The following is a 19,271-nucleotide window of genomic DNA, read 5'->3' as shown; positions in this document are numbered from 1 at the left end:
CGATGAGTTTAAATCGAAAACTAAATCTCCTAACAATAAAAGATGAGAGGTTACACAAGAGCGAGCCAACCCAAGTTATGGCGGAATGATTAAACCATGGTAACATCCACCTGAGCTGATATGATCATATAAATGGCACAGTAGAAAAAGAAAAATAAGGGTAGATAGAATTACTATTATATGATGTTGCAACTTATGTTTTCATGCAATATAATACATTTGCCACTGATGAAAGTAAAAAAAAATATTTGAGAATCTGAGGATCTAATTCAAGTAGACTGTGAGGCTGCTGACTTAACTAGATTTGCATCTTGTGTTGCCCTATGGCATTGAGTACTCATGTACTCTATAACAGTTTCCTGATGATTTGAGTAGTTCCTGGCAATATAGGTACAGTTCCATCTCTATATATCATTAGCTCTCTCAAGTGAGAAAGTGATCAATCATATGTTGTATAACATCTGCGCCTTCTGAATGCTCCAAGGGATCCTTAACCTGTCCGATAACCAACAAGCAAAGAAAACAACACTGATAAGATTAACTACTGTTGCCAAAGAATGCTCACAATAAAAGGGGACGAACCAGAAGCATGAGTGTGAGAAATGCTAGCAGAAGTGGTTGGAGGTAAGGACCTGAATGACACTGTGTGCCCCGAACCTCTGGATGCTGACATCCACTCTTTCCCAAGATAAGCGTGTGAGGCCCATTACTAGCATTTCTGCAAAACAAACATCTAGGTGTTCTAATGACTGCAGTTTCTCTTGTCAATACAACCAGAAACAATTTTTTTGCTTTAAGTTTAAACTGAACATAAGCAATTTATGCATGTGTTATGCAGAAGTCTCATAGCAACTATTGAATGAGGGTGTGCGTTGCCTGCATGATGGTTCGTATCATTGTCCTAAAATGGCAACTTACCAATCCTGGAAAACACTATTGGTCTTCACCACACAAGAAGATGATGATAATTGTTTGCCAATGACTTGTATGAGGTATGCACTTGTATTTCACTGGTATGAGAGTGCTTTTATCTGATCTGTTAGTGTCGGCAACTTAGCTGCAATACTCTTCAGCCACCTTTTTTTTAGGGTCATACTGTCAGTTAACCATCATTACTTCACATACACGGTATGGTTCTATCAGTACATTACACATCTAATAGACATTAGATTTCAACATTACAATACAATTGTGCATTTACTGAACTGTCTTTGCATAACTGTATCCAATAACAATCTCTTGTCTGTAAAGTTTTTTCATACTACAGTTTCTACACAAAGCACCATTTATACATACAAGAAAAATAAATGAAATAGAGATTGAAGAGAATCTTTGTAATAATACATATCGAAATAATTAATGGGTTCACCAGGGAGTCGAAACACCAAATAGAAGAACATGGTAAAAATAGCAAGTCAAGAAGAATGAACAAACTTTTCAGGAGTGAAAGACTTTAAGGCACAAAAAAAAAAGCTTCACATATGCAATTTATTCAATTTACCCTAAAACTACAGGAAAGAATGATGTTTACCTTCTATCATATCACAGTCACCATTCGTAAGCGAATCAGTAACGCACTTATCATTTCTGCTTCCTGCTGAGTATTCTTCGTATACAATATGTGGGTATCTCTCGTTCAAAGAATCTTCCCACTGGAGAAAACAGATACATGAAACACACATATGGACTTACTGATACCCGCAGAGCTATTGGAAACAAAACAATTTACCTCAGGCAGATCAGACTTACGTCTGATTGATGATGTCCTCCATCCAACGATGTCTTGTCATTTATGTTGGAAAACAACTAGACAGCTAATTAGATGTCTCAAAAACTACAGGAATGGAAATGACCAGAAGTCAGCAAAAGGATACGATCATAGTCAACATTGGAATAAGCCACTCGGCGTTTAAATGCTTGCAGGGCAGACCTGGATTCATGGTTTTTCATTTTGTAACGTGATCATGCTACCCAGAAATATCATCTCATATTTGATGAACCCAACCAAAGCAAAAAAACAAAGCAAAGATGGAAAATACATAAAATGAAGATCATCGCAATCATCCACCATCCGTTGCAGCAATGGAGGCATTCCTTTGTCATCATCGGTTAGAAAAAGATGCTTGCCGGTTCTTCTAAATATCCAGTGTATGACACAAGAAGCAAGTTTTTCAATAGCAGTGACACCAAAAAGAAATGGAACCTGTGAATGATCCCCATGTGAAAAACTAGAATGCAGTAATACAATAAAGCATAGTATCATATGTATGATGACAGCCATGAAACACAATTTCTGATAAATAATAAGTTTAACATATGGAACAACCTTTAACCTTTACTCAGACTAACATTACGCATCATGTCATTGAGATGATTTACAGGACAACTCTCACTCAACAGAGAAAACACATTGACATTACAACATAAAGCCACCTAAAGGTGGAGATAACGAATTACCTACTATGAGTGATGCTAGACAATGTTAGAAGCAAATATACTGGTCCATACCGATCTACCGAGTGTCAGTATGCTGGTACATACTAAGTCTCAGAAAAAAAAAGTCTAAAAAAGAACTGTAAAAAAAAACTGTCCAGTACAAGACCTACATCACCTTGTATTGGATGTGGCACTCTAGTCTATGTACCAATAAGTTGTCAGACCAGTATTTACCGCTCGTAATGAATCCTACCAAGCGGTATTGCAAACCTTGATTAGAAGTTCACCAAAAAGTCATAAGTTCCAGAATATTAGAGAATGGAAGTTTTGAGGCCAAGTATAAACTAAATTTGTGAGGAAAAAGGGGGGGTAATCCAAATAAAGGTAAAAGTTGTGGATTTAGATCAATCAAAATGGGTATACTGAAAGGAGAATTGCATCCCAAAATGATCAAGTCCTGCATGTAAGAAAATACCTGATGCGATTTAATTCTGTAAAGGACTTGATTCCCTCTGATTTTCATTGAAACATCTCCAAAACCTCTAATGCTTGTGATTTTAAAGAGAAATCAGCAACACATGGACATAATCACTCGAAGAACACCCTTAAGTCTCTTGTCAACACCCATATAACTATCATCAACACACGAATAATTGGTAGACCAATACACATGTACATTATTTGACATATGGGCAGAGAGAATATTTTTACCAATACTAGTGTGTGAGACTTACAAAACCTGATGTAAAGTGGAGATTTTTTACTTAAATAACCCATTCCAGTTTAGAGAAAATATCTTTATTTTTTTAGATGTTTATTCCATGCGTGCACATTTAACAGTAAAACTTTGACAGGACACATTGCTGAAATGTGGTACCTGGATGTTTGATAATATATTTTCTGAACATAGTAGCAACAATCTAATTTAGATGATGACAAAAAAATATGAGTCTGATGACTTATAAAATTTCCTAATCTCTCTGTAATTCATATTCATTCTGCAATATGCTCAATTAGATGATAGAGATTCTCACTCTAGAAATCCAAGACATCCAAGAGTTGAGTGCTGTGACTGCTTGAAAGAAACTCCTACTTAATCCTTAACTGTTCAACAAGAATTGAGGATAAACCTTTGTACTGTGATCCTAACGGCACATATTCTCTTTTTTTTATGGTTAAAAAAATTTATCTGAATCAAGCAAACATAAATAGAAGACAACACAGAATGCCCCACAAAGTTGCCCTTGCTCCATTTGTTTACCTTGCCAATTATCAATCTAGAACTAAGCTAAACAATTGGGTCTTCTGAAGTTGAAGGTTAGTTTGTCATGGCTTTTAAGAGCTGCATTTGGTAGGTCATCAAATAATAATGCTTGCTCCAGGTTCTAAAAGCAAATTGTCAGCTAACTATTGAATTTGTCAAACCATAAAATGAATTTTCGATATGTATATTGGTATGTGATGAATATCAAGAATAAATTCTATACTCCTCTCGATCATCATTCATCCCTTGCTTAACAATATAAGGATCTAGATTACAGAGAACAGGCTCTAATATTAGTTGAGTTTTCCTAAACAAAAATTGGTATCTTTTCATATATATGATTGCCCTATTATTCATCTTTTAATAGAAAAATATGACCTATTTTTTGGTTGTGGGTGGACACACCATCACTGCAAATCACATTCTATTGGATCATAATGTTGGGACATTACAACTTGTTGTTGATGTTGTATTTGATAAGTCACCAATACATGTCCAATATGTAAATACAAATCTGACACAATCCATAATGCGGTCCAGATAATCTAGGTAATACTATTTATTAAGCTCAAGTAGATTATCATTCTTAAGCAATTTCCTCCTGACTGACCCACCATTATTGGGACCCTCATGGTCTTTTGTCTAACCTGTTGCCAAGCCACATTTAACTTCAATCGGCCAAGTTAGTATTATCTCCTGCCCTTGCCCTATCTTGCAACAGAGCATTTGATTTAAATTCGATTACAATTTCCATCCAGCTAAATATTTACAAGCATATGAATAAGACTTGCATAAACTAGGTAAAAGATATGAAAGGATACCTGTTTGTTTCCCCTAGAACCAAGATGAGGTGTCGCTACTGTGATGAAATTCATTGCTAGCAAACCACAGATACTGCCTGTTTGATTGTCATCACAGACAGTACACAGAGGGTTGTCCAGAGATTTCCATTTAGGAGATTTGTATAGTCTTCCAATTGCATATCTTGCTACTAATCCTCCAACTGAGTGTGCAATAAACGAAATCTTTCGAAGATTTGGCCTTTTGTTGATTACTTCAGTTACCTTGTGAAGTAGGTTGTGTCAAAAGACTATACAATGAACAAGAACTTTAGAAATCAATGTTCATGTTATGTAAGAGAGAAACTAACCTCTTCCGCTAGTCTCTCACCCATAACATCAACACCATCTAATGTTAGTTTGTACATGTTTCTTTGACTACCTACAGGAAAAACAAGCATGTAAATAGCCTGGATGATAACACAACAATGAAAACTTCATCAGAGTTTAATGCATGTGTACAGCATAAAAAAAAAATAAGAAACCATATTGTTTGGTCAGCTAATCCAACATACACCAGAGTGGACGTCAAAGAACAAGAAAGACAAATATGGAATTCTAGAAACATAAAACATGGTGAGTGTCACCAAAGCCGTGCCAAATTCTCCACTCTCAATATAATATAGAATACAAAATTTCTTCTGATAAACTTATTGACTGTCCAACAGACAACATTCATGTTGGCATTGAATCTTTGAGTTAGCAACCATGCCAAATTTTCCATTCTCTAAGTATAATATAGAACCCCAAAATTTCTTATGATGACCTTCTTGATTGTCCAACAGACAATATTCATGTTTTTTATTGAATCTTTGAGTTAGCAAAATCAAAGCTTTACAACACTTTCATGTAAAAGTGAATAATCGTCAACAAAAGCAACGGATATAGCAACACTAAGGACAAGGTATATTTGAAGCAGCAATACATCAACAATAGATCTAATGGTGAGACAACTAAGATTTTTAATGTGTTACGTTGCAAGATAAAAATCAGGTTTGAAGGCTATTATATGGCAACTACCACTAGAGGATGAGATATAAACCAAAAAATCTTGACAACAGAGAATGATCAAAACCCATATTTTCTGTCCACCTTTAGTGATTTAAGAGTGAAGAGAAGTTTTTTTGAAAAACAAAAAAGAGTGAAAGAGAAGTTTTACCTAAGGACCAGAGTTTTAGGAAAGAATTCTTGAAAGGATAAATAGACTAGCTAGAATTTTATAGTTGGAAAATGTTCCTAATAAAACAAAAATGCCAATAGATATGATAGTCCATTCAGTAGGTTAAAATGATTATAGTCTACAAATATGTACTCATCTATGAGAAGAGAAGAGCATTAAACAAGTTTTTCACGTTTTAGGGCATCAAAGTCAGGTTGGTTCTTGGAATCAAACCCATTGGTTATTTCAGGTTATTTAAAGCTGGCAATCTAGTCAAATATATTGGGCCTGAGGAAGTCTTCTCATCATATTGAAGACTAAGTCAGGCATGACTCTGCCTGACTTACTGTTCATTTATGCAGAACCATACTAAGTCAGGCAGGATCAATCACAATGGCCAGGAAATACTTTTTGACTTTTTCTTGTCAGGCTATAAGGATCTAATATTACCAAAAATTTTCCAATCATTTGATGTTGATGATATCATTTTTTTCTGAAAGAAGTAGGACAACACTTTTTCCTCATGTCACTGAAACTATGATTTTGAGAGGATGAGAGGAAAAATAGATTTACTATCACCAGATAATAGATAAGCATCATTAAGAAAAAGAAGTTGACGAAAAAAACACTTACAATGAACTATCACTTTATCTGGAAGCATCTTAACAAACTGGTCAGCCGCAAACTTCCAGTCAGCAGTGCTGCAACCCATAATTGAAAAGCTTTGCTTAAGACAGAACAGAACATGTAGTAAAGCAGACCAAAAACCACCACTTATATTATTCCAGCCAATGATGACTACAAATGTAACAGATATTTTAGTTGGAAACGAACTGATCATCACGTTAACTAAACAAATCTGATAAGACATGGTTGCAAGTAACATTCCTTGAACAAGAGTCATCACAGAGGAATCAAGTTATTTTTATTTGTGGTTTATCTTCAGAATTATATAAGAAAACATTTATGAACTCTAATAAGGCATCATTTTGCACTGGAAGAAGATTATAACTTGCACAAAGAAGGAGAAAGACTATATATAGGAGACATGAGTTCAAAAGCCCTAAAATTAGCATCTTGAAAACCCCCTTCCCTCAATTTCTACCGTATCAAGCTAAAGGAGTCATATTCCTAAATTTCAATCACTTTGTTTCTTAACTTACGTGTATTCCTTGATCATTCATCAATTAGGACAACACCTGCACGTAATTCGAACGAGGACACCCGCCAAATGGATGACGCTTCTTAGCACACAAGAACTCGACAAAAGTTTCAAAAAAAGAATTCAAAACAATTTAGCCGAAAGAAAAAATCATGACAAAAAAAAAATTCCAACCTTGATTCCCTGTCCAAAATTCTGAAAGAGGCAAAGAAACAATGTGCAGTATGAATTCGATATACGTGTGCATAAAAAGCTTAAGGCTAAACGCCAGCTCGATTCTCAAACGCGTGCCATTATCCAAAAGAAACCACAATTCCCGTTCGATCGATTCAATTTCACTCGAAATCCGAATAGAAACGCAGCTGAGAGACGGTCCCAAGAACAAACAGCAAGACGAGAACAGCCGGAATCAAGATAAAACCACCCACCTCCCGAGGATGCCGTGGACCATCACCACCAAGTGATCCGCGGACGCCGCATCGGGGCCGGATGAGTTCCAGACGTCGGTCCCGCCTCCGACGTCGCCCATCGCTCCGCTTCTCTCACGCGACCATACCAAGATCGATCACGATCAAATCAAAACCCTCCGATAAAAATAAGACAGAGAGAGAGAGAGAGAGAGAGAGAGAGAGGGAGAAGGGGGAATGGATCGAGCAGAGTCCGCAAGAGGCAAAGTCGTTGGGGGACAGTGCAGCGGACGAGGTCCAAGGATCGAATAAATATAAATATTAGATAATTGGAAAAAAAAAAGGGGGAAATTAGAGAGACAGAAACAGTATTTATTGCATCGTCCGCGTGCGGTTTAAGATATCGTCGGTGCGCTTACCGAAAGGGTCCGCCCGGCGTATACGACCAGAGAACTCGCGGTAGGTATGGCGTTACGGACGTTATAACGGCGAAATTTCCGTTTGACGTCGGGTCTCGGTGGCTCGTCCCCGTTATGACGTCGTAACGTGCGACACGATGGTGATGGTATCGTCGTAACGGTTCTTGCCTCGCCTGTAATATAATCAGAGCCGCCCATCATGATCGTCTCCGTTACCGATTCGGATGTGGACGGCGTCGATTATCCCATCAAGCCGCGCAAGCAAAGGAGCCCACTCTATACCGGTGTTTGTGATTGGGAGAAGTAAACATATGTTCTTTATCCTAAGGAACATAGTGATAAATAAATCAGTATATATATATATATATATATATATATATATATATATATATATATATATATATATATCCTTGGTAGGAATAAAAGAGTAAACTATGTTCTGTATATTTCTATAAAGATTTAGTTATTCTTCTATTTATTATTATTAATAATTAATTACTTAAAAATTAACAAAGTGTTAGGTGTTTTAAGACAAAACAACTATTTTATTCTTGGAACCCAAATTCTTGGTATTTATTTTTTATGAAATGATTTGTGAATTAAAATATTTTTTAGTAAATTGTTAATCATTATTATTATTTTAAATGGTCAGTTATGAAAACAAGTTTTAATCCCAAAATTTTACTAGTTAAGCTAGTTGAAGTCTTGAAAATAAATCAAATAAGATTTTAAATCTTTATTTTTTTTTTTTAAACGAGTTTGGTATGTCACCACCATTACTAATGTTTCATGTATGAAAATTTATGTACCCTCAATATTTACCAAGTAGATTTGTCATACTATTAACAGAGTACTATTTTAGACAAAAATTATTTTTAGAACTCTCAATATTTATCAAGTGAGTTTGATGCATTTTTCTCTAAATACAGTTCAGACAAAATTGATAATATTCTTCCTCTCTAACAGGAGCCATACTCTCAACCACTCCAATGTGATGTGCCACCAATGATTTAAGCTAACAAAAAGCACTATAGACAATGCAAAAAATCATGTGCACATAAGGATAATGGCTTAGCGGATTTACATGCAAGTAAACAAAGTGGTTTGTTCAGTCATACTTGTGTAATCTGGGGTTTATGTTTAGGTAGAATGACATTAATAGGTAGATAATGAATAGAGAAATTATAGATTTGATCACCACAATATTCTACCATAATTTAGAACCCAGTAGTTATATGTAGAATACAAACTAATCAATCAGCTTCGATTGAGTGACATCACAAATGCATGCTTTTGTGCATGGGACCTTCCCGTCGAATTCATCGATCTGTGGCCAGTACAGCACTGATCGTGCATAAAACCCCATCACGTTACCACCGTCTCCGTGCCTTCACTTCCCGCTTCTCATCTTCATCATGAAAGCCGCAGGAGCTAATAATCCCTGCTCTGCTTCTTCTTCTTCTTCTTCCTTCTCCTCCTCCTCTCGCTGCTGCTCTTCGTCGTCCACCGGCTTTTCCTCCACCATCAAGAGAGAAGCTGAGGCAATTGGTGGCAAGGAGAAGAAGGAGCAAGGCAGCGGCGGCAAGCACTCATCTTACCGTGGCGTTCGGATGCGTGCCTGGGGTAAATGGGTGTCGGAGATCCGTGAGCCGAAGAAGAACTCGAGGATCTGGCTCGGAACGTTCCCCACCGCTGAGATGGCCGCCCGGGCGCACGACGTGGCGGCGCTGGCCATCAAGGGGCGGTCTGCGTACCTCAACTTCCCCGAACTGGCTTCCCAGCTGCCGCGCCCGGCGTCGTCAACGCCCAAGGACATCCAAGCGGCGGCGGCGCTGGCAGCCGCCACCGCGGCCGGCGACCACAGCTCGAAGACCGAGACCTTATCGTCGCATTCGCCTGCTGCTACGCCGACGCCCAGCGACGACGACGACGGCGCGCTCTTCGACCTGCCTGATCTCTTGCTCGATCTGAGAGAAGACTTCTGCTACTTCTCGTCATGGGAGGCTTCGATAGCGGAGGATGGCTTCGAGCTAAAGTTCGAGGAGCCATTCTCGTGGGAATAGCTCACTTCTCGAGTTATACTGAAGACCTAGCCTTCGGTTGTTCCATTAAGGGTCTCAATGGACATCTCAAACACAGCTCAATAAGAACAATACAAGCGAGTGTGATGTAGGCATCGAATTCTGATGTTTGAGATACGAAATGGAATCCACGTAGGTGGATTTTACTACCCCTGTTTCTTTGCTGCACATGGAAAGATTTGCTTCTCTTTGGATCAAGAACTCGGCATGGAAATAATTGAGTACATCGCTATCCATGATTTGGTCTCCCTTTCTGTTGAGGAATCGGTACGCCGGCCCTACATGATGATTACGATGTCATTTGGTGGGATGACAAGGAAGACCTGTGTCTTGCTTTACCTAGTGGCAAAAACACTATTTTTCTCGTCTCTGACAGTCATGGAGATCATTCTCCATCTTTAACTCAGTTCTATCAACCAGCCATGTATCTGTTATATGCTGACAGTGACGTGTGGTTGGAGGTCGATGTAATGTCGGTACATGCAAGCTGAGTAAATCTACATTCACAATTTTATTAGCATTCAGACAATCGACCAAGTAGCATCCAAAAAGAAATGTAGACAGATAGAGATAGATAGATATATCGAGAGAGAAAGAGAGACAGAGAGACAGAGATGAATCATCTACGTTAACGTATGGGCAGACCATGCTCAGAGAGACATTTGTGGGTACAAAGAGAGTTCGTATAAAAACTCCTGTTCAGTAACCTAGGTCATAACTCAAACACAAGCAGTTAGTTGGATACTGCAAACAAGGGAAATGGTTGATCAGATCCAAAGAGCACTCTACTACTTCTTTAGTTTGCTTCCTTTAGATATACCATCAGAGATGAGGGAGTAATTACAGTAAAATGTCACACTGGTGTCATCAGAATGGTACTAGGGACAGTGTCCCAGCCTCCAGAATGAATCCAAGAGCAGCTAAGGAGACCAAAGATGCATCATTTTCTGCTTGATTAAAGAACTAAGGATGGTCCTCATTGGAAGCTGGGCCAAAGGTCAGCACAAGCAAAGATAAGGTCCCTCGTTGTTTCACGAGGAGAATGCATGGGTATTACTGAAGCTAGGCTGTCTTACCACTTCTCTCCTCCATCAATCATGGGGACATGAAAGGAGGAGGCATCCCAGATTCTCTTCTTGGAAGGGATTCCAAAGTACACAATAGTCAACATTTTTTGCACTGTGTAATCTCAACATATGCAATCCATGTGTACATCATGTTTCAAAAGATGACAATGAACTGCTCTGACATTAAACTTACAGGGAAAATTCCATCCCACTGTCCTGCTGCAAAGTGGATACTATGCTTATTGATGATGAAATAAATACCTTTTCTTTTGTAAACAAGAAGACAGGTGGGAAAACAAAAGAGGTGAGTGAGAGAAGGAAGACAAACACAAAAGAAAAATAAATAAGATAAAAGAAAGTAAACACGCATGGTGGTGATCAAAGATAAACTTCATGCACAAGCTCCACAGGGTTCACTACAGTTTGGATACATGTGGATGAACTTTTGGAGTACCCTTATCAGAACTTAATCTCAAATTGACTGAGGCTGCAATAACATTTTCAGAATATTTTTATTATAACTTATTTTTTAACAAGACATCAAATTATATAAGGTTTTATGCATTGAAATTTGTATTATATTAAATTCTTATTCGAACTCAAACTTAAGTCCTGCCAACGGTATAATAGTATGCTAACTGAGAGAATGTTTCAATAGAGATGATGCATTGCAATCTTGACTTTCATGTATTAACACCTATATATTTTGGCTAATGATTCATTTTCATCATATTAAATTAATGATTCTACTATCATTAATTTGGATTAAATGTTTTGAGCTAGTTGTTTAGATTTATCAAGCTAAAGAACTAGTTATCACAGTAAATCAACTAATTCTGTGCTGAACATCAAGTGCGAATAATATTTGAGCCTTACGAGGATGACAGAAGCACTATACCTGAAAAGATTTTAATTTTAGACTATATTTGAATCATAAGGGGAAAGTCGAATTAGTTGATAGGTTGAACTTAAACATTTAGAACTAATAATTCGTATCAAAGGGTGAAGGTAAGATAAGATTGAGAGGGACATGTTAATGTATTCAAGCTAAAGTTAATTCAATAAAGCTTCTTCAATAATTATTCTTATTTTCTATCATTTTTATCATGGTATCAGAGCCACTTGCCTAAAGCAAGCTCTCTTCTCGATGTCGACTTATCTGTTGCTTCTCCACCTCCGGTGACAAAAGAAAAAGCTTTCTACTATTGTTTTTCCGTCGTCAGGCCATCGGTGCGATAAATCTTTCCTTCTCGATGAACGACAACTGTCTTCTCCACTTCCACTCTGCACCAACGTCCGTTCCCTTCCGCTGTGGCGTCTCTAGTGCTACGCTCACTAGCACTGCCCCACCTTTCCTCCTTTGTTGTAGCCTTCTTCTCTATTATGGCATCGTTGCAGCTTCCTCCTCTTTTGCAGCTTCCTCCTCTGTTGTACCTCTATTGCAGCTTTCTCCTCTGCTGCACCTCTGTTGTAGCTTCCTCCTCTGCTATAACATCGTTGCAACTTCCTCTTCTACTGCAGCTTATTCCTCTGCTACAGCATTGCTATAGCTTTTTCTATTACTGTAGCTTTCTCCTTTACTACAGTCGTCGCTGTCGCAGCTGCAACAACAACAACAACAGCAACGATCCGCTCTTGCCCTACTCACGAAGCCTTGGCTCATAAATCATTCTTTGCATCGATCCAAGATTCGTATTCAAGCTAAAGTTACTTCAATAAAATTTATTCAATAATTATTCTTATCTTCTATCATTTTTATCATATACTAAAAGATGAAGCAGTTTATCATATTACATTGTGAGAAACGATATCATATATAAAAAAAAAAAAAAAACGTGGTATAAAATCTATCGAATATGCTTTACAAGGCTATCGAAGAATCTACGGTGCATGTTTCGCGAAAATCCAAACCCTACAGATCTTGTCAGCTTGCGATCCTCCTGACGCTAAAAGGATTCCTTATAATCTATATATTACTCCAACGAAAAGCAAGAAAAGTAAGTATCGCGAACAAGGGTTTGCAGCAGTCTATCTCAAGTATTGTGAGCAACAAAAGTAGAGCGAAGTTGGTGATAAGGTGAGCATGACGTTGATGTGAAAGGCTGTTATATCAATCAAAAAGAGAATACTCACAGTCAAGAGGGGAGGGAGCCGAGATTTCGTCTCGTGGGCGTGCAAGGAAAACGTGGCGAATCCAAGGAGATGGTTTATGGCCGTGAAAGGACGTCGCCCGCCATGGTTGAAGTTAATATGCTCCCGACGTCTCGGGCTCTATGAGTTGGTACCATCACTTGATTGCAGCAACCGCGCACTAAAGTTCGACGAAGCAAATCCATCAGACTCTCTTTATCTAATGAAAAAATAAATGTAAATATATATAATTAAATCATCCTATTACAATAATTGATATCAAAACAGCTTAAAACTATGAATGATGAAAAAATCAAATAGAAAACATGATGATAGGTCTGAATAAAAAGAAAGAATACCATAAATGAAAATGAACACACGTAACAATATTTTGTCAGGAGAATGTGAATTTACATTGACTTCAACTTAAAATTTATGCATTTTAACCCCGTGATTCCAACCTACTTTATGATTCCATCAATAGTATCTGCAAAACGAAGTCCCAACTACTACACTGATTTCATAGTGCTTTACAGGTTCACAGTGTCATTCACCATCATCACATAGTTCTCCATTCAGATTAGTATGTGGACGAGATCAAAACACAGAAGCAGAAGCATGTATGTTTACAGGGAGCTACTATTACTTTGCACACGACAAATCCCCGGGAGGCACCCCACCCCAACCTTACCGACACAGCAGCATCTGGAAGCATTGGGTTTGTTAAAATGTCACAATCTTGACCTGGAGATAATTTATAAATCTGCTATCCACTGTTCATCGGTTCATTTCAGATGGAACTCAAATGACTAAGAAGAGAGAAAACCATGTTCTGCCAAATCTCAGCTGTCAAATAAATGTTTACTATGATACTTTAAAAGGTAAGAATCTGTATATTTTGTTCTGTACCTAATAGAATCAGTAGTGAGAATTTAATATCTTTTCCACCAGAAGTTAACATTATCGAACAAAAACGAACCACGACTGGACCAGGAAAGACAGGGGAAAAATTAGTACTAATACTATCTAAAAAAATGATATCAGAAAAGGAATCACAAGCTATGTAACATTGACGACCATAAAAGAGCCTATAAATACAGAACGAGCGGTAGAAGTACTTCCATACCTGAACAAGCATCGAATCTTCATTTACAGAAAATGCCTAGATCTGAGCACCTTGTTGTCCTAGAAAAAAACCAGCATCCTCTCATACTCAATTAAAATTGAAGAATGCAGAATCATGTAGTTCTAACAGCCAAATCAGAGAGACAGATCAGAAGTAGTCTGTAAAGTTGCCACGTTTTATAAATGGTGGCCACATGGTTAAAGGACAGGAAACCATGAAATTATCCCCTAAATCAGCTAGAAGCATCAAAATAGTAATGCAAAGAAAAAAAAGTAAACTAGTCGGATGGTAAAAATACCAGCAATTTTCCTTGAGATGTCATTAACGTTTGTTAAAAAAAAAAACATAAAAGAATTGATCTTTCAGCCTTCTTTCTTCTGCTAGACGTTCTCGATGTGTGCTGGAAATCAGATGAACCAAAATGCTTTCATCTCCAATTCAGCATGTAGGCTCGAACTATGGTTGCTTATTTCTTGCACCGCCGGTGGATTGACAACTGTAATCTGCACAAGATCACCGGATAACTGACCTTTCATTTCTCAATGCTCCTGACAGATGGCACACCAATGCATGCAGCAATGGACCATACAAGGTTGACATGGAGAGTTCTGCAATGATAATAATACACTAAAATAATCAAATATCACACAGTCAAAGCTAGAGACAAACAGAGAAGGGACATAACTAAGTGGAAGTACAACATACAAAAAAGCAGCATTCTGGCAATAAAAAATGCCCAATAGCACAGACATAATGAAAGACACAAAGGATGGCCCCATTTTTTATAATTTATGGACCTTTTGCACATGTTAAGATTTGTTTCATATGGGATATTCAAGAAACTGTTTAATCACAACAGAATAAAAAATGATGTGGCACTTTTTAATGATAAAACATGGGATATAACATAGGCATAATACATATGACAGCAGAAAGGCATCAGCCTTGGCTTCTCTTACTGATAATAGCTAGTTACATCTTTAAAGTATATGAACCATCACTTACCTTCATTCCTTGATGATACATTGACCATAAATGTCTTAAGGACTACGGATCAGAGAATAACTAAACTTTGTACAGTCAGAAAAATGCTACTATTGTGGTTGAATTAGGTAAAAATCATCTAGGATAAACATATCTCGCTGAGATCCAGATCTGGCAAGCAATGACAAAAGAGTAATGATAACACTTCTGCAGGATTTATTCTCAAAGAAAATAAATCTCTACAAGAGAATATTTTAATGGACCTTCTTACATCTACTCCTGGAGAAATTCACATGCATGCCTAATGAAGCTGGCACTTTCAAATGGAGGACATAAATATTTTGCTGGATACATGTAATTCTCGGGGGGGCATCTCCCATTTTGCTTAAATAATGTCTTCTGAAGATTAAGGACACTCTAGGAACATTGTAAACAGTGATGAGGTCATACCTGAGAGATTATTTGCCTGTGTAAAATAATACTAATTGATCAAGCATTAACTGAGTTCATAAGTATACTTAAAAGTGAAACAAACACATAAGTTTACTTAGATCAACATAACCAACAAATATGCATCCGTGGCAACAACTACAAACCATAATGTCCCAAAAATTTGGGGAACATGAATCATTTCCCATAATTGAGCTCTATGTAGAGCAATATCCCTAGCTATCTATTAGCAATCACATAGCTTCATATGATTTTATATAAAAATTTCTTAGGCCTCTCTACTTCTTCTCAGACCACTAATAAATCAATTCACATCATCTAACCAAGACATCTATAGTTCTTTTGAAACATATTCGAACCATGTTAAACCAACGTTACTCATTTATCTTCCAATGGATTATATCTAATTATTTCATAAATTAAAATAATTCTTATTATATCTTTTCTAGTAACTTAATACATTCACCTTCACATCCTCATATCAGGTATACTAACTCTTTGTACACATTGTTTACCAATTGCCCAATATTTCAATTCATAACTATGATATTATCCTTCTACTATTTATAGAATTTTCCGTTTATATAAGAGTCCCAGGAGGATTATATAAAATTTCCTATGCTTTTATACATCTTAATCATTTTGTCTTTATTCTATGAATAATGTCTTCATCGATCTTAAGAATGCATCAAATCCAAAATTTTGCAAGTTTAAGAATCCCTTATGACTATATTCAAGACTAACAATCCTAATAACATGTGTAAAATGGGCTATCTAAAGGTTGAGTCCCTGAAAAGATAATAGCAAGAATGCATATAAAATTCGGTGTAACTTTGAGTTTCCATCTGTGTTGTAGTTGGCATATAATCCATTATTACATACCATGCCAAGATAATGGCAATACACATTTTTGGATACTGTTGATGTGTGTCATCAGAATAATATTGATGAGGCTATCATGCTGTGAACAACATGTGTGCCAGTAAAAAATAAATCTTGCTTTAGAACAACCAAGACAAGATACAAATGATGCAAACCAAACTCCATCTGCAGATGTTGTTATCAAGTTTTTCATCACCTTTCATGTTATGTTACCATTTCAATTCTATATCAAGGATTTCAAGCCATGGTACAGGATGACATAAGAAAATTATATCCAGGTTAAATATATGGTATATAACAATGGTAATTCGACTATTTTAAAATATGTGCCCAGTGATCCTGTCCAGCTTATGCCAATCCCAGTTGGATCGATCATAGGCAAAGGCACAACTTGCATGCCTTGAGACAAAAACTACAGGCCATGAGCTATTGGATACAGCATAAGTAAATCCTTTATCTTTATTTAAATTTTCATTCTCCAATTTGAATGTTAAGAGGCTATAGGTTATGAGTTATTGTTATAGTGAACCTAACGCATGGTATCTATGGAGAGTCAATGTATGTATGACGACAATAAGAGATGTTGTTTCCATGACTCCTATCCTAGTCACCCAACTCACAGATGAGCAATGTTAAAGGATAAATGAGTGAGTTAATTGAGATCCTTAACCATTATGAATCTATTATGCTAAATGTTTAAATTTATTTATGGTATTTTAGTTTTTAAAATATTTACATTAAGGTTTTGAAATGGACCTAATTCAATGTGTGAAATGTTTATATTCAAATTTTGCTACTACAGATGAGCAGTTATTTCTTTACATTTAAAATCTTGTAACTATTTTGACATTGTAGAAAGAGTAATGCCGTATTGGCTTCTATAAGTGGTTTGGGTACCAAGCATGACGATAACACATACAACTATTCCATCTTCTACCATTCTTCTGTCTTCAATGTTTCCTGTGTTCTCTGTTATTCTAAGTGACCTATGGCAAGCTCAAAGTTCATGAAGACATGCTAATGTGCTATCAGTTATGGTCCATTGAATCTTGGAGTTATAAATGTATCTGAAAGCCAGTTCGACAAGCAGCCTGAACTTTCCTCAGATCGTACAGTGATTAAGTTGGCATGCATTAGACTTGCTCTGTTTATTGTCTATAGGTCTCCACAATTCCATCAGAACTTCTCTTATCCTTTTTTCTGTTTCCTACAACCTCCACAGTCAACATATTAGGGAAGATTCATATCCTTTATTCTTTGCTGAGCACAAGCAATCTCACGGTTAAATAATTGATGATGGAGATTCATTCGATATCCCATCCATCAGACATTTTGTTTAAATTGTCAACTCTTATAAAATTAGGCCTACCATTTCATCGAACAGCCCAGCCATTGGGGGGACTAATTAATTATAAACAAAAAATATCGTTCTAGAATTTCAAATGCATCCAATGTAAGTACAAATTACAGTTTCGGCTTTTCAATGCAGACACATGAACGAAGAAGAGATCTTACAGCTCTCAGGATCCTTAGCACAGCCACCAATTGCAGTAGTTCAAGATTCATCAGCAGGTGGCTCATAGCTTTCAGGCAAAGGTTGCCCGCACTCGGGACACCGGCGGACCCCCAACTGAAAGAGAAAAGGAAGTATCAACATAGAGTAGAAACCTTTCTTCCTAAACTTGAATCCATCTTCGATCATATGGAAGATCCAAAACAAAAGGACATCAAAGACTGAGTCCCATATTGGAGCCCTAACCTGGGGAACGCGAACGGGTTGATTGAGCTCTCCTGGGCGGATCTCCTCTAACGGCGCATCCTGGTCCTTGGTGAGCTTCACGTACCTCGATCGTACGGGTTCGTACGACATCATTGAACAAGCAGCAACACAAAGACGATCTGGAGAAAGACGAAGAAGTTACCAAGTTCCGATGAATCACGGGCAAGAAAAAGGACTAGACTCGCGTTCCATTAGGTCAGACGTTAAGATCGAGAGCAAGAAAACCCTAATCGAGATGAGATCTGGAAACGTAAGGGAGGCCACGGATTCCATTCTTCTGCTCCCGAGAGGAGAACCAAAGCGGAAAAGACGACGTGAATGTGCGAGACGTTCATTGAAATGCAGTAGTAACCGACCTCGTTCTTGATGGTTAATCAAAGGGTTATATATACATCCTTAAAAGTTCGGAATTATTTTATATGCCATCATCTATATTATCAGGAACTTATATTATTTTTAGGTAAATTCTAAAAAAAATGGTTTTTTGTCGTAGAGTATTTTTTTAATTTCCTATAAAGCATCAATTTTTTTCTAAAAAATATATTACCCATATTTTTTGTTCCATCGATAGCCTCACTTACCTCACTACCTCTTTACCCATTGCTTTTGCCCCGTTACCTCGTCGTAAAGCTCTGCTCTTTGTCTCGAGTATGTCCTCACCTTCACTGGTTATTGTCGTCGCTCTTGTCCATAAATATCATTGCGCCCACATATGTCGTCTCTGCTCTTGTTCGTCGTCTTTGCCTTGTCATCTTCGTCCTACCGTAAAGCCTCATTTGTTGAATTCTCCTCATGCATCACAGTCATTGACCTTGATCGAGGGGAAGAAGATAGCCACGACAGAGCTTCTTGTCCCTTCTCTCCGTATAGCCCATCACATTATGCGTCATCCATACCCCCTTCCTGAGTTGCTTTGCTTCTCTAATCAAGCGACGATGAGGGGCATAAGTGAATGAAGGCTGTACTCCTTCAATATGAGAGACTCAAAATCTAAGAGGTAGAAGAAAAGTGTCAAGTGTGCTATCGGCATGACTAGAGGTGAGGGGGCAAAACAACAACAATAGTGCAAGTTGTAGCAGAGATGG

The 19,271-nt window shown here is 37.4% G+C and overlaps 2 protein-coding genes and 1 long non-coding RNA gene across 6 annotated transcripts; 1 reads left to right on the top strand and 2 right to left on the bottom strand.

The window, feature by feature from the left end:
• Positions 1-148: 148 nt before the first annotated feature.
• Positions 149-7,580, bottom strand: LOC135631806 (putative lipase ROG1). Its single transcript, XM_065139726.1, has 10 exons — positions 7,289-7,580; positions 6,332-6,399; positions 4,851-4,921; positions 4,522-4,764; positions 2,040-2,203; positions 1,875-1,930; positions 1,730-1,782; positions 1,532-1,652; positions 633-718; positions 149-495 (listed from the first exon to the last, which is right to left on the bottom strand). Exons 1-10 carry the CDS (start codon positions 7,387-7,389, stop codon positions 424-426), a joined length of 1,035 nt encoding a protein of 344 aa, XP_064995798.1. The 5' UTR covers positions 7,390-7,580; the 3' UTR covers positions 149-423.
• A 1,335-nt stretch (positions 7,581-8,915) lies between these two features.
• LOC103976297 (ethylene-responsive transcription factor ERF039-like) lies at positions 8,916-10,404 on the top strand. Its single transcript, XM_009391498.3, has one exon. The coding sequence runs from the start codon at positions 9,102-9,104 to the stop codon at positions 9,747-9,749; it is 648 nt and encodes a 215-aa protein (XP_009389773.2). The 5' UTR covers positions 8,916-9,101; the 3' UTR covers positions 9,750-10,404.
• Positions 10,405-10,465: 61 nt separating this feature from the next.
• Positions 10,466-18,532, bottom strand: LOC103975760 (uncharacterized). Of its 4 annotated transcripts, none has more exons than XR_010494162.1 (5): positions 18,166-18,532; positions 17,922-18,036; positions 14,389-14,698; positions 14,091-14,149; positions 10,466-13,184 (listed from the first exon to the last, which is right to left on the bottom strand). It is a non-coding gene; the product is annotated as an uncharacterized LOC103975760 (long non-coding RNA). The 4 variants fall into 4 exon arrangements; XR_010494163.1 differs by having other exon boundaries at positions 10,466-13,145; XR_010494160.1 differs by having other exon boundaries at positions 14,091-14,698.
• Positions 18,533-19,271: the final 739 nt, after the last annotated feature.

This window comes from Musa acuminata, chromosome BXJ3-2, assembly GCF_036884655.1.
Source record: "Musa acuminata AAA Group cultivar baxijiao chromosome BXJ3-2, Cavendish_Baxijiao_AAA, whole genome shotgun sequence".
NCBI classification, from domain to species: Eukaryota; Viridiplantae; Streptophyta; class Magnoliopsida; order Zingiberales; family Musaceae; genus Musa; species Musa acuminata.
The sequence above is the reverse complement of the archived record's forward strand: the minus strand, read 5'-3'. Positions and strand labels throughout refer to the sequence as shown.